The 16,070-nt window shown below is 43.6% G+C and overlaps 1 protein-coding gene across 8 annotated transcripts in view; it reads right to left on the bottom strand.

Moving 5' to 3' along the window:
* The window catches only part of CD200 (CD200 molecule), a 37,491-nt gene extending 21,976 nt beyond the window's left edge, over positions 1-15,515 (bottom strand). Inside the window, exons 1-7 of one of the 8 annotated variants that reach the window (XR_010302348.1) lie at positions 14,347-15,515; positions 11,038-11,119; positions 9,846-10,172; positions 9,240-9,503; positions 2,368-2,484; positions 1,394-1,484; positions 264-749 (exon numbers count right to left, since the gene is read on the bottom strand). Coding sequence is in view for 7 of the 8 variants with exons in the window: in XM_064143447.1 (XP_063999517.1) it covers positions 2,372-2,484; positions 9,240-9,503; positions 9,846-10,172; positions 11,038-11,119; positions 14,347-14,361 (801 nt within the window). In the remaining variant the exon portion in view is untranslated. Of the gene's footprint in view, positions 1-263; positions 2,485-9,239; positions 9,504-9,845; positions 10,173-11,037; positions 11,120-14,346 lie in introns of those variants that run through there. The other 7 variants (XM_064143445.1, XM_064143446.1, XM_064143444.1 and 4 more) reach the window with 7 other exon arrangements.
* Between the last annotated feature and the right edge of the window lie 555 nt (positions 15,516-16,070).

Below are 16,070 nucleotides of genomic sequence, written 5' to 3'. Positions count from 1 at the left end.
CTCTGATCTGCTCTAGCAAATTCTCCCTTAAGGTGTCTCCTTCAAGGTCTGCTTGACCTAAAGTAATTTGTGTATGTAATGGTTGTTCTAGAATAAAGATACATTTTTTTTCTTGGAAGTGTTTCAATGTTTTCTCCTGATCCTTCAGAAAATAAACCCCCCCATAAGATTAAGACACAATTCCTTGCCCTTTAACTTCAAGTTGGTCTGAAAATTCAACAGATTTTTTAAAATTGCTTTACAATCAATGAAAAACTCAAATGTGTTTTAAATTAAAAAGTTATATTTGAGATGTAAGAAGTGTTAACTTATTTCTCACTGTGAAGATTTTTATGTTCCTGGCAGTAGCAGATTTACTCAGTCAACCCCTCTTAACAGCAGATGTTGTAGGAGTTAAGTTCACAACAGACATGTCTGATACTCCTGTGTGGCAGTTTAAAACTACCACTCAAACCTAGTTCTTAATTGCAAACAAGAAATAGGAGCTTTCTTGACATATTTGAATAAAAGGTAAATAAAGCAAGGAAAGAACAATAATAGATAGGTCCATATCATTCCATTGGATTGCTGGATTGGGATATAATTTGCAGCACAAACTGTTTTTTCTTCCTTTTCTCTTCTTCACTCTGGCTGCTGGCTGATGCTTTTGCGTGGCTTTGCTGACCTTGGCTGAGACTCTTGTTATGGCTAAGTAGATAGCAGCAGGCCTTTCTGATTCTCTCTCTGCGGGGACAGCTATTCACTTTACCCTTGTGCAGAAGAATCACAAAATCAACCAGGTTGGAAGAGACCTCCAAGATCATCCAGGCCAACCTAGCACCCCATCCTGTCCAGTCAACTAGACCATGGCACTATGTGCCTCATCCACTCTTTTCTTGAGCACCTCCAGGGACAGTGACTCTACTACCTCCCTGGGCAGCCCATTCCAATGCCAATCACCCTCTCTGGCAACAACTTCCTCCTAACATCCAGCCTAGACCTCCCCTGGCACAACTTGAGACTGTGTCCCCTTGTTCTGTTGCTGGTTGCCTGGCAGAAGAGACTAACCCCCACGTTGCTACTGGGGGAACAATTCAATGAGGGTCCTTGTGTTGTTTCTGAATTATAAATATATGTAAATGTATTTTGTATGTATTCATTGCATTTTATACTTCTAGATTTTAGATGAATGTTAGCTTCATTTTGCTTCCAAAACTTCTGGTAACTTATTTTTGGGGTAATCTCAACCTACCACATCCTGGAAACACTACTTTGTATCACATTCTCATTATGAAGACAGTGTACAAATGTTCAGAGACTGAGTTAATGTAAGCTGACATTTTTAAATGTATTAGTAGAATGCAAAGTTAGGCAAGCTGTGGGAACCCAGAGTTGGCAGATAATGTTGACTGACCTTCAGGCTTGTATGGGAAGAGATAGGAAAATTGAGTGATAGAAGAAAGCTGTATCGCTGGAATGGATGAGAAACAGGTATCAAAACCCATCTGTGAGGGTATAAGACAAGAGTGATTAGTAGACAGCGAGTCCAAAAGTTGGTACACTGTAGGAAGGGAAGTAAAGCATGTAAGCATCTCCCAATAAACAGACTCTTGTCTACAGAAAGGGGCCTGTGGCCCATCTACAGCAAGTAACTACGTCTCCATGACCCTGTGTCAGTAGTTTGCATTCAGGTACATCATCCTGGAACCTGGCTGGCTGGGCCCAAGATAATGGAGCTCGCAGACTGAAACCCACAAGTACTTTTTATCTACTCAAGTAAGAGTGAAACTACAAATGACCATAAACCAATGTGTGGTTTCTGAAGCCTAAGGCCTTCCCTCTCCTATATTTTTTTCCTGTCATTCTCTTACTAGTAACTAAAACTAGAAAGTTGAGCTGATCATGCATACTAGGACATTCAGCATTAGCAGACTCCTACTATGTTGTATTACATTGTTTGTCTTAAAAACACAAATAGGATACTGTGAGAGTCCCGAGGGCATGAGCAGATTTCTCCCCAACATACCTTTTTGCCAGAAATTCTGAGCATACTTATGCTCAACACTTTCGCAGCCCTCCATGAAAATGCAACCAGTGAATTACTTCTGCTGAAAACAAAACATGAGGGCATGTCCTGCTCTGCTTGGATCCTCCTCTCACAACTTGTAATCTGGCATTGTCCCTCAGCAGTAGCAGTGGGAAAACAGCTCTCAGAATTGCAGCTGAGGTAACCTCTAGTAAGTGTAAACACATTATTACAAAGTTTACTTGTCCTCTGTGACAGTCTCATAGCCCCTAGTAGTATCTCAACATTCTTCTTATTCTTCTGATGACCAGACCCAATATGAGGCTCTATGAAAACTGTTGGTTTCCATATATCAGACTCACCATTTCAACCCTTCCTGCATATCCTCTTCCTGCAGCACAGTGTGATCAGAATCAAAACTGTTATGATGATTAAAATCCCCCCAGTGATCACCATCCAAAGAAATGAGGGTCCCTCTTCTGTGGGGAAAAAAAAAAAAAAAAAAAAAAAGAGCAAAAGAATAGTTTATTTAGGAAAACCAGCAAAAAGAGGCAAGTGGTGTCCCCCAGGGATCAGTGCTGGGGCCAGTCCTGTTCAACATCTTCATCAATGACATTGATGAGGACACAGAATGTCTGCTCAGTATGTTTGCTGATGACACCAAGCTGAGAGCCTTGGCTTATACAGCTGAAGGCTGTGCAGCCATCCAGAGAGACCTGGACAGACTGAGAGCTGGGTACAGAGGAACCAGATGAAGTTCAACAAGGACAAGTGCAGAGTCCTGCATCTGGGGAGGAATAACAAACTGCACCAGTACAGGCTGGGAGGTGATCTGCTGGAAAGCAGCCCTGTGGAGAGGAATCTGGGGGTCCTGGTGGATAACAAGTTACCCATGGCACAGTAATGTGCCCTTGTGGCCAAGAAGGCCAATGGCATCCTGGGGTGTATTAGGAAGAGTGTGTCCAGCAGATCAAGGGAGGTTCTCCTCCCCCTCTGCTCTGCCCTGGTATTCAAGACCCCATCTTGAATATTGTTTTTCAGTTTTGGGCTCCCCAGTTTAAGAGGGACAAGGATCTGCTGGAGAGGGTCCAACGGAGGGCTACAAGGATGATTAGGGGACAGAAGGGCATGGCTTATGAGGAGAGGTTGAGAGACCTGGTGCTTTTTAGTCTGGAGAAAAGAAGACTTAGAGGGGATTTGATAAATGTTTATAAATATCTGAGGGCTGGCCAGGATGGGAGGGAACAGGCTCTGCTCACTGCTCCCTGGGATAGGACTTTTTTCCCTGGGATAGGTCCTTTTTCTTGAGGACATACATCTTTACACCTGACTCTCCCCAGTCTCCCTGTGGTATAGTCACCTGCATTTCTTGTACTGTTGACTGGATCAAGCGAATAAAGCAAGGAATCATGCATGGCAAGAATATCAATCCTCCAAAACCACATGAAAGAATAAACCCCACTTGTTTCCACCAAGCTTTTGGTAACAGAAAGAAGGCTGGTTGTGTTATTCCAATAGCACAGATCCCCCTCTGCTTTCTTGGCAACTCTGTAAAGGCCCTCTTTCCACAGATCCAGAGTAACCCATCTGGTGCTTGCCATGCAGAATCACTCCTTTTTGGGTTTTCCCAAAAATCCTTTAGTCCAATTATCTCCATGAAAGGATTACTGTTATTTTGTGAATGATAACACACAGTTTCATTAGTACAATTCTTGCTCCAATATCCCTCAGGGCTATGTGGCCACCAATGTGAGGCAGAACTGCCATTTGTAGTTAACAGATTCCTACAACCTAATTCTCCTACCGTTTTTTTGAATACCTCTCATTTTCGCTTAATGCAGTAATGCCAAATTACCTCATGGTTCCTCATCGAGTTTGTGAAATTTATTGCTTCATGAAAGTAGCAACTGCTCTAATGAGAGAGTGAACACATGAACCTTCAGAGAGAAGCCTATTTGCTAACAGAAAATGCTTTCTAGAAAGGTTTGCTCATGTTCATTCATGGCAATACCTGTTGTGGTAGCTGGTATGCACACATACAGACACAGAATTTTATGCAAGTCTTGACACTTTCAGAAGAGGATTTTTGCTCATCCAGAATTAGATTTTTTTGTTTGCAGAGTCAAAGTTATTCCTTTTACTGTTAAACATTTATCACTATTGGAAAAAACTAAATTAACTTTCAGAAATTAAGACCAGCTACGTTTTTGTTTAGTCTGGGGAAGAGAAGGCTAAGAGAGGACCTTATTGCCCTCTACAACTACTTCAAAGGAGGTTGTGGTGAGGCTGGAGCTGGTCTCTTCTCCCCAGTTACTAATGATAGGACAAGAGGAAATGGCCTCAAGTTGCGTCAGGGGAGGTTTAGGTTGGCTGTTGGGAGGAAGTTCTTTCCTGAGTGGGTGGTCAGGCACTGGAAGAGGCTGCCCAGGAAGGTGGTGGAGTCACCATCCCTGGAGGTGTTTTAAAGGAGAGTGTCTGTGGCACTTGAGGCTATGGTTTAGTGATGAAGGGTGCTGGGATGAAGGTTGGACTGGCTGATCCTGGTGGTCCTTTCCAGGCATAGCAATTCATAGTGATGAGATGTTGTGCTGAGGGATTTGGTTTAGTCAAGGACTTGTCAGTGTGAAACTAACAATTGGGCTCGAGGAGCCTGAAGGGCTTTTCCAATCTAAAGAGTTCTGTAATTCTCTTGTAATGTCTTCAAGTAGGTCTACATGACACATGAGTGTAAATGTCCCTTCCTGATCAGACATTAGCTACTTCATTTGACTGCCGTTAATCAAAATTATAATACAAGCAATTCAGTTGAACCAAGCCAAAACCATCACATCTAGGCCAAGCTATTAATTTGATTTCAAAATCTTATCTGTTAGAGAAAGAGAAAACAACAAGCCATTAGCAGATTTTTCCATTCTCCTAGCAAGGAAACAGTCCTTTTTTCCCTGCTGTTAGAGATATGCATTTCCTTTTGAAATGTCTGGAACAAAAGAACACTGCATTTTACACAGACTAAAAAGATTTTTTATGTTTTCTCAGTGTCACTCAGAATTAATTTTGTTTTGAACTTTTGGAGAAAAGATACCAAAAGTCAGATCTTACTCTTCACTACCATTCCTATAACAATCACTTCTTAAGCACATAATTTGGAAATTAACACACATTTCCAAGCTGCTTTTCCTGCCTTCCTCATTTCCTTTGAAGGCTTTGTATTTGGAGACAAGAATTTTAAATTACCTAAATTGAAAGTCCTGCGTGACCTGAGAATGGTACTTCATCTTTTCTGTTTCTCATATATAGAACTGGGTAGAAAGCCTTTCCAGCAGAAGAGAGCGTTGGAAGAAGAAATAAATTAGCACTACAAGGTATTTAGATGTTACACTGATATAGTTAAGATTTTCCCATGAAAATAAAGTTATTACTCTCCTATCTGTCTGAAAATACTGCTCCTCCCTGACCATTATTCAATGCATGCATGGCTTAGGAAAAATAACAGAGAAACTAAAAGAAAATACAGAGGTGGACTGTGATATGGGGAAAGGGCTAGAGAACAGAGTGTAGGAACCTAGTTAAATCATTAACTATGTGAGTACTGATACAAAGCATCATCAATCAGATAAACACAAAGGAGGGGGGTTAAGCTTGAGAGGCTCTTGAAACACTCTCATGGAGAAGAAGACTATTGTATTCAAAGATGAGATCATTGGAGACTCCAGCCAAGAATGTGACACACAGCTGGTGCCAGGTGGACAAAAGGTAGAGAGAGGTCAGAGTGAGGAAGACATTGGCCTTCCTCCCCAAGACCTCAGAAGGTGACCACCAGGTGGCAATGAGCATGTGTCAAGAGGTAGGACATTATGGAAATTAGTTCCAGGAACTGACTGTAATAACTCCACCTATTCCCAGAACTAATTGTAATAACCCTACCCCTGTACTGAATATGTATGAGTTTGTAGCATAAATATTCTACCTGAACAAGGTGAAGGTGTGCAAGGGCTTTGGAGGAGGAACCCCCTTGTCACCCAGCACTGATTAAACATGCCTTTCCTGAGAACACTTTGCGTGTTGTGAAGTCTCATTTTCTGTAAGTCAACTGCACCAAAACATGTAGTAAGCTTAACTGAAACATTTGGATAATTGTTGCTCAAAGACAGTTTGCTACTAGTTTTGAAGATGACAATTCCGTATTGATTAAGCGAGCTACAGAGCTGTTGTTGAGTTCACAGTGTTTTACTGAACAATAGTTCTGTCAGGACTATGAGACTGATGAAGTATTCTATAAGCAGTTGGGAGAGGTTTCACAAGAGCTACCTCTTGTTCTGGGGGGAGCTTCAACTTCCTAGATGTGTGCAGAGGGGAAACAGCCCTGGAGATTCTTGGAGTGCATGAAAGGTAATTTCCTGACACAGCAGGTGAAGGAGCCAACTAGAGGAGGTGCCCTCCTGGACTTGCTGCTTGTTAACAGAGAAGGACTTGTGGAAGATAGAACATTTGGAGGCCATCGTGGGCTTAGTCATAATGAAATAATAGTTTTCAACTCTCAGAGAAGTAAGGAGCAGGGTTAGCAGAACTGCCATCTTAGACTTCTATCAAGCAGACTTGGGCCTGTTCAGGAGAGTGATTGGCAGTGTCTCTTAGAAGGCCATCGGAATGACAAAGATGTTGAGGCAACCTGGGTCCTCTTCAAGAAGGATATCTTAAAAGTGCAAGAGTAGGCCATCCCCATGTGCTGAAAGACAGGACAGCAGGGAAGAAGGCCAGTCTGGCTGAGTGGAGAGCTTTGGCTGAAACTCAGAAACTTTGGAAAAGGCCACTCAGAAGGACTACAAAGATGCAGTGAAGTTACAGAGGGAGAAAATTAGAACAGCCAAAGCCCAACTGAAACTCTCAGTCTAGCTACTGCCATAAAAGATAATAAAAAATACTTCTATAAATACATTAATACAAAAGGAGGAGCAGAGAGAATCTCCATCCTGCCACTTTCCAGCCTGTCTGCAGTATGCAGTACTCCAGGTGTGATCTGACAAGACTGAAATAATGGCTTCTTTATCTCTGCTGGTAATGTCCTTGTTGATGCAACCCAGCAATCTGTTGGCTTTCTTTGTTGCTGCAGCATACTGCTCACTATTGTGAGTTTGTAATCCACCAAGATCCCCAAGTCCATTTCCACAGGGCTGGTCTCCAGCCAGGTACATCTCAGTCTGAGCTGCACTCCTGGGTGTAACGGTTGGACTTGATGACCTTGAAGCATAGTGTTTCTCTGTATGTTGATGTTAGATGGTGTGTTAGTTTGAAGCTAGCTAGAATATTTTGGAGAGAATCATAGAATCAACCAGGTTGGAAGAGACCTCCAAGATCACCCAGTCCAACCTATCCCCCAGCCCTATCCTATCAACTAGACCATGGCACTAAGTGCCTCATCCAGTCTTTTCTTGAATACCCCCAGGGACGGTGCCTCCACCACCTCCCTGGGCAGCCCATTCCAATGGGAAATCACTCTCTCTGGCAAGAACTTCTTCCTAATATCCAGCCTATACCTACCCTGCCACAACTTGAGACTGTGTCCTCTTGTTCTATTGCTGGTTACCTGGGAGAAGAGGCCACTCCCCACCTGGCTACAATGCCCCTTCAGGTAGTTGTAGACACCAATGAAGTCACCCCTGAGCCTCCTCTTCTCCAGGCTAAACAATCCCAACTCCCTCAGCCTCTCCTCATAGGATTTGTGTTCCAGGCCCCTCACCAGCTTTGTCACCCTTCTCTGGACATGTTCCAGCACCTCAACATCCTTCTTGAATTGAGGGGCCCAGAACTGGACACAGTACTCAAGGTGTGGCCTGACCAGTGCTGAGTACAGGGGAAGAATAACCTCCCTTGTCCTACTGGCCACACTGTTCCTGATGCAGGCCAGGATGTCATTGGCTCTCTTGGCCACCTGGGCACACTGCTGGCTCGTCTTTAGACTACTATCTATCAGTACCCCCAGGTCCCTTTCCTCCTGGCTGCTCTCCAGCCACTCAGTCCCCAGCCTATAGCGCTGCTTCGGGTTGTTGTGGCCAGAGTGCAGAACCCTGCACTTGGCCTTGTTAAATCTCATCCCATTGGCCTCTGCCCACCCATCCAGCCTGTCCAGGTCCCTCTGCAGGGCTCTCCTACCTTCCAACAGATCAACACCTGCTCCTAGCTTGGTGTCATCTGCAAACTTACTGATGCTGGACTCAATGCCCTCGTCCAGGTCATCAATAAAGATATTGAACAGGACTGGGCCCAGCACTGATCCTTGGGGAACACCACTAGTGACAGCTGCCAACTGGATGTGGCACCATTCACCACCACTCTCTGGGCTCTGCCATCCAGCCAGTTCTTGATCCAGCACAGAGTGAATCTGTCCAAACCATGAGCTGCCAGCTTGGCTAGGAGCTTCTTGTGGCAGACAGATTATAGGCTGTGGAAAGGAAACAATGGTGATATATGCTGCACTCATAGGCTTACTGGGATGTATAAGAACAAGAACATAAACATAGAAAACAGATTTGCTCTCTGGGCTTTTTGGGCTACACTTCTCTCTCTAACCTGTGTGACTAATCCATCTGCTTCCTAACCCCTCTGGCTGACCCTCCAAACTACCTTGAAGCATAGAGCTAAATTTTGGGTAGGGTAGAGTGGTGGGAAGAAGGTGGAGGAGTGGTTGAGAGCCTCTCCTGGGGACTCTGGTTTCTGGGAGAGCTGTTGTGTTTCTGTATTACTTTGTAACTTGCACATTTCTGTATAGATTGTAAATACCTGCTTGGATATTGTGCTAAGCTGTAAATATAAAGCTGCATTCAATTTCCAGAGCTGCTGAGTCTAGTCTGGGTGATTTTCCAAAGTGTGTGTGTGTGGGGGGGGGGGGGGGGGGGAGGAGGAGGGGGCAGGGAACACCCAAACCATCACAAGTGACAAATATTTATATGTCTTTAGACTGTCAAAGACACTATGGAGGCCTATGTGAAAACTGCAGATTGGCTTGCTATGAAACACATGGTATGTCTAAAACTCACAGCTCACTAACTAGTTTGATTTTTCCCCCTCTTGTAGGGGTCCCCAGTATGTTGCCATCTCAAAGATGGCATTTCCTTTCTTCTTACTTGACAAAACCACATTTCACTCCTTCCTCTTCCCAGTAAATTGTCATCTAAGCATGCTATTGCAAAACATGGAGGTCAAGAGAACACTACCAAGTAGTTTTGTTTTCACCTACCTCCTCTCATTTCCACAGGCAATTCCACTTTTCCATTCCCATTGCTTACTCTGCATGTCAAGTCCTTCACAACAATACTCTGGGTGTTGATTTCCAGTTTACTGGTGACAGACACCACTCCAGTGGTGTGTTTGACTTTCTGCTGTGTAGGAGTAGAATTGAACAAGTTGTTCCATGTGATGGTGGGCTCTGGGAAGCCAACAGCATTACAGATGGCTACCAAATGATCTTCAGATATGTTGTAATGGACAGATGCATTGAGACCTTCCAAGACACAAAGGAGACAATCCGTCACCACAGTGAGTGGTCACAAGCAGCTGTAGCAGTTTAACCACTATCAATCACAGCAAAGCTTATAGTTTCACAGCAATGACACAGGAATGCAAAAAATTCATTGGCTCAAGTCCCCTTCACAATTCAATACTCATTCAATTTTATTGAGGTTATATACCCCAAAGTTTCATTCAACCTGAAATTCCAGCTTTGAAAATAATGATAAACTATTTCTTGATCCTCAGACTTAGAACCGAGTCTGCCCAAGGAAATGCTGCAGTTAAAAAAATATCTTTTTTCTCCACTAGAGAGATATCCCTACAGAGATCTCACCAACGACCTTCAGGCAGGTATGTCCTGACGAGGAGCCATAAGGGAAAGTATTGAAGAGACACGTGTAACACCCTGAATCATCCATCGTAGTGTTCCACAAAGTGATGCTTGTCTCATTGAGTGCCAGACTTGTGAAATTCATTCGGTCTTGATAGGGTTCATGAATCTTTAATCCTTTTATGTTACTGTATGTAGCTATATTACTGTTTGAATTTTCAGAGTCCTTTTGCCATGTCACTTGCACAACATCACTGGCTTTTGTCAGAGCACAACTGAGAGTCACGTTGTCACCCATCTTCACATTTCTTTCTTCAGCCTGAGGAACCACTGCAATGACATAAAATAGTGAGCAAAATGGGCAGGTTTCAGACATTTTCAGAAGTCTAGTGCTGATTCTAAGGCCTGGATTTCCCACAAATATGATTTAATCAATTATATATTCTTTCTATGGATTTTTCCCCACCAAAGAGTCCTTGTCCTGCATCCTCCAAGAAATCAGTGCAGCTATTTTCATTTACAATGGCTGAGGCTCTGGCTTTCTCCAAAACTGTTTAAAAGACACACCATATTTCTGTACCCATATGGTCCTGCAGACTTCCCATTTCAGTTCTATTAGACCAGATCATGGCTTCCCATTCTCAGCAAAGACTCAATTTTTGTTTCCTGAAAGCTAGAGGAAGATTGGATGAACAAGGGAAGTACACACCAGATCATTCTCAGAGAACTGACCAGCAAAATGGGCTAAAGAAAATTTCTGTACCACAGAGCTTCAAAGTTTCCAATGGTTTTGGAAGGGAGCAAAAGAAGCAGATGTGGTCCCAAGAAGAGGATCTACTACCAGAAGTTTTGAACTCAGGAGAACAACAGTACCCAGTATCATAGAGTCATAGAATCAATGAGGTTGGAAGAGACCTCCAAGATCATCCAGCCCTATCCAGTCAACTAGACCATGGCACTAAGTGCCTCATCCAGGCTTTTCCTGAACACCTATCATTGTAGATCTGGGATACCGCATGTCTCTCCCATCTCCAAATGCTCATCCAGCACATCTTGTGCCCCAGATATCCATCATATGACAAATGGTACCAGCAATCTACACTTCACCTGTTGTTGCCTCTGACTTTTGAAGTCTCAGAAATCAGAAAACAATTCACCAGCCATTTTCAGTCAGATTTCAGGAAATTCAGCTTACCATTTGCCTTTCCAAGCCAAGTACAAGCCAGACACAAAATCAGAGCTTGGAAAGTCATTTTAGAAGGAAAAATCTGTTTCACCTGAAGAAAGATAAGGAAAGATGAGTGACTCAATGACATATCACCTTCCAGCGACATCGTAAGTTCCCTGGACAAACATTAACTTTGTCATATGAGAAAAACAGTTCTGGAGACCAACAACAAATGTTGCCATGTCTCATTTACACAAAATATAAAGTGCTTCAGTCAAGACAGAGGGGGAAATTAATAATGTAATTTAGAAGCATAAATACAGCAGAAGCTTGAGATTCTATTGTCCAGGTCTGGCTGTGGCACTGGAAGAGAGGTAGGGTTAGCTAGTGAGGTAAGGGATAAATTGAAAGCAATTTCTCCAAGGATTTCAGGACTCCTCATCTTTCCAAAATTGCATGAACTGGGGAACTTTTGGAGCATACTGCTACATATACAAATATTTCCTCAGAACTTTTGATGTGCTTCCTGTTCCCCCAACCAGTTAATATCGCCACAACCCAACTAAATTGTACACCTGAATGGAGGTGAAGCTGGTGTCATATTTAAGCATATATGTCATTTTACATAAAGTATTTCCATAACACAGGTCACTGTGTGTAACATACAAAACTTGCTGATGCATCCTGGGAAAATGTTCTGTCAAGTTTAATTTGTTAAAGCTTTTCACAACATGCAAATAATAGAAGAGAATCCACTGTGTTATCATAGAGCTTCAAAAGGAGAGACAATGAATAAATGAATTAGAGGGTGCAATGGTTTGGGTGTTACCCACCCCCCAGACACTTTGGAAATCACCCAGACTAGACTCAGCTGCCTCTGGAAATTTGAATGAAGCTTATATTTACAGCTTAGCAGAATATACAAGCAGATATTTAGAGTATATACAGTTATAGACAGAAATATACAAGATAAAAGGTAATACAGAAACACAACAGCCCTCCCAGAAACCTGAGTCCCCAGGAGGGGCTCCCAACTGCCCTTCCACCTTCTTCCACCCCTCTCAACCTTACTCCAGTCCCAAGGAAGAATGCAGGTTCGGCCAGGGGGTTAGGAAGCAAAGTGGATTAATCAGAGAGACAGAAGAGAGGCTAGAGAGACATGCAGCTCAGGCAATGCCCTAAGCAGAAGAAACGCGACTCCCTTATCTATGTTTGGATTCTTGTTCTTATACATCTCAGCAAGTCTATGAGTTAAGTAGACATAGCAGTGTTTCTCTTTCATAGTCTGTGATCTAATCCTTCTCACTAAAACATTCTAGTTAGCTTCAAACTAGCACAGAGGGATAGCAATTGCAACTGGAAGGATAGAAGACAAAATAATTTGCACTCCAGACTTCCTCTCCAACTGTCTTGTGGCCCTGAACTCTCTTTTGATCACTCTTGGGCTATGCATTGCAGCTTCATCTCCATCCACACTGAAGAGCAGTAATGGTTAATAGTCTCAAAACCATACCAAACTAGGAGAGTTTCCTAGTGATATCTTTAATCAAGACTTCAGGGAGGCAGCAGGCTTTCCCAAGAAGAGTGTTTGGCATATTGGACCTTTTGTTCCACTCAGAAGAGAGTCTCTTGCAACTATAACCCTTACCTTCCTAGTGGAGGTATTCATGATACCTGAGGTAGACTTTTCAGACCGTGGCCACACCTCTGCTGTAGATGGGCTGTAGATCCACATCACCCATTGACTGACCTTCCACGACTAAAGCCTCATACTTGTCATACAGAAGCATCTGAAAGGGTGAGGTGGGCAATCCAAGCATTTGCCTGCTGCCTTGAGTGTGGACTGATTTTCAGATAGGCTGCTACCTTCAGTCTGGTAAGGGAGGAATACAAGGGGTGGTTTTTTGGGGTTTGTTTGGGTTTTGTTGTTGTTGTTGGGGTTTTTTGGTTTTGTTTTTTTTTTTTTTGTTGGTTGGTTGGGTTTTGGTTTGTTTTATTGTGGTGGGTGCTCCTGTTTTTTGTTTCAGGGAACTGGTCCCACCAGTCTCCCTCTTGCTCAGATTCCCTGATGCTTTCTCAAGCTTTACACTTCCTTGTGCAAGTCTGCCACCAGGCTGTGCAGATTGTCCAGCAGGTCACAACTGCACAGAGATGTTCTCACTACTGCCATCCATTACCACTGAAAGCCTCTGGCACTCCTTGCAGCCCAGGACCTGGACAGCTGTCTGTTTAGGGGGAGCTCTGGATGGGTTATTATATCTGTTCTGGTGAGTGCAGAGATCATAGCTTTCTGACAGGTAAAGATCATATTTAAGCTCCTCCTGGGAGGGTGACAGCAGCCATCTGAAAGCACTTTTTGAACTGGCAGAACTTAAGCACCCTTCCTGTGTGCCCTTTCTGTGCAAACTGTTATGCCAAGTGCCACATTGTGCCATGCCCTGGATGATGCTGTTTGCCACCCCATTTATCATAGAATCACAGAATCATAGAATCAACCAGGTTGGAAGAGACCTCCAAAATCATCCAGGCCAACCTAGCACCCAGCCCTGGCCAATCAACCAGACCATGGCACTAAGTGCCTCATCCAGTCTCTTCTTGAACACCTCCAGGGATGGCAACTCCACCACCTCCCTGGGCAGCCCATTCCAATGCCAATCACTCTCTCTGGCAAGAACTACCTCTTAACATCCAGCCTAGACCTCCCCCTGCACAACTTCAGACTTTATCCCCTTGTTCTGTTGCTGGTTGCCTGGCAGAAGAGACCAACCCCACTTGGCTACAACCTCCCTTCAGATAGTTGTAGACAGCAGTGAGGTCTGCCCTGAGCCTCCTCTTCTGCAGGCTGCACACCCCCAGCTCCCTCAGCCTCTCCCAAGCGAGTTCTTATGTGTAAAATCAGGCTGCAAGAATCCATCCACAATGAACACATTGAATAACAAAGTTATCAGATAATACAGTGTAGCGAAAACTTGACCATGGCTCTAAGAAATTCAGGCAAACATTCTCCAAAACGTATAAAATCAAGTCAGAACAATACATGAGAGAGAAATTTCAGCTCACAGAAGTGAAAACACTGAAAGATGTATCATGGCTTCAGGAAAGCACTGCTTTCAAGTAACAGCTTTCTGTTGCACTGTTTTTATACCTATCAAAGCTCTCAACACACTGTTGCTCACACAGTAGCTACAAGACTCTACACAAGGGTGAACATGGCAGTTGTGTAGCTATGCTGGTCATCACAAAAATGTCTCTTTAGGTCACAAGCTCAGGCTAGCGTATTACAGCGGAAAATAAATAGGAGATGGGCACACACACACGCCCTTCACTCTGCCATACCTTCCCAAGCTGCATCTCGGAGATCTGTCTTGTGAGTCACAGCCTGCCTCCCGGCACTGCATTCATTCCCCGCTGCTGCGTTCGAGAGCAGCCCGGAGCTTGTTTCGGCTCCCGGCACTTTCTGCCTGCCTGCCCGCAGCTGCGTACCCGCAGCCTTCCCGGGTTGCTGCTGAATCGCCTCCGGGCACGAACCGCCCCCGAGGACTGAACCGCCTCCGGGACGAACTCTGTGGAGGCAGGGTCACCTCTTTTCCACAAGGGTTATTAGCACTAACGAAATAGACAAGCTGGTCTTGGAAGAACAAATGAAAAACGGTGAAGGCTTACTTAAAGCTAGAACGTGGAGAGGTTTCAGCAATACAGGGCTCCAGCATAAGACTTAGCTGCAGGAGGTCTTCAGGACAGATAATCGTAATGCTTCTGGAAATCAGCTTCAGAAACTTGAACTTTCTTTTTGAGAAACTTTGTTTCATTCTACTGTGCCATGAAGCAAATTGCTTTTATGTTCAAAGCACAGTGGGAGGGTAATGGCAGTCACAATGTATTTTTACTGGAAACAATGTATTTTTATTTAAAACCTCTGTGTTATCACAGACCACAAGAACTACAATCCAAAGGCAGGAACGTAATGTAATAGCAATGAGGATGATGATAATAATAATAACAACAACAATAATTAATAATAGTAATAGCCAAGAGCTATGACATTCACAGTTCAGAGTGAGTGGCTTGTGCTTTCATTTTTGCCTTTTTCTCTCCCGCCCCCCAATTGCCACAAACTGCAACAATCAACTACAGCTCATTAGCCTAACAATAGTCAGCAATAACAGTTTACTACACCATGGCTCTGCCTCTTCTCTGGATCCCCAGCTCTGATAAACAAATACCACCTTATGGAAAGGCAGAGATCTCTATACAAAATCTCTAGGCAAGTTGATTCTGTGCCAGGTCTCACACTCACAAGCTTGTAGGCATTCAAGTGGTCAAGCCAGGATCTTCTGGGTTCCTCTTCAGTGGTGATGAGAAATATATTCTGGTTTTATGATATGCCTCTTATATCTTAGGGAGTGGTCTTTTACTTTCTCTGCTACCTTCTGTTGGGCTGAGAGGAAAAGAACCAGCAGGAGTGATGCAGGGCAATCTTGCCGTCACTTTCCTGTTGCTAGACTAGAGCATTTTCCACTGACAAGTTACCTCTGTTGTAGTTTTATCAAGCTGGTTCCAGATTGACAGAAACAACCCGTTTCTTGATTTGATTAGTTTGAAACAATAGATTTGCAATCAATACAGAACATTTGGGGTCTGCTTTTCCTTCAGCTGCTTTCACACACGTGTCTGTATGTGACATATTCTAATTGTAATAATCCCCTTTCAAGGCTCTTGAAAGTCTCTTAAAACATTATTGCTCAAGCAAAAAAACATCAAAGTTGCCACAATTTAAAGCCCCTCCCAAATTTCATTGACAAAGATGTCCATAGAGGCAAAAAACTCACATAAATCCAGAAATCCTTTCTTATTTAAGACACAGAAATGCATGGTGATATTTGGAGCAGTGCCATTAAACTGTCCTAAGGAAATGAGGCGGCAGGAAAGTGTCCTAAGGCACAAGTGAGCCTGTTCTGCTGGTTTTAGTACCTCACCGTGCAAAAATGTGAAAAAAAAGAAAGCCTTTTCCATCTCCACTAGGTCAGGTCTAACCTGAGGTCTACTGGGTCAGAGCAGTA

Source organism: Pogoniulus pusillus, chromosome 5 (assembly GCF_015220805.1).
Source record: "Pogoniulus pusillus isolate bPogPus1 chromosome 5, bPogPus1.pri, whole genome shotgun sequence".
Taxonomy (NCBI): Eukaryota; Metazoa; Chordata; class Aves; order Piciformes; family Lybiidae; genus Pogoniulus; species Pogoniulus pusillus.
Note: the sequence above shows the minus strand (reverse complement) of the source record. Positions and strands in the feature narration are given on the sequence as shown.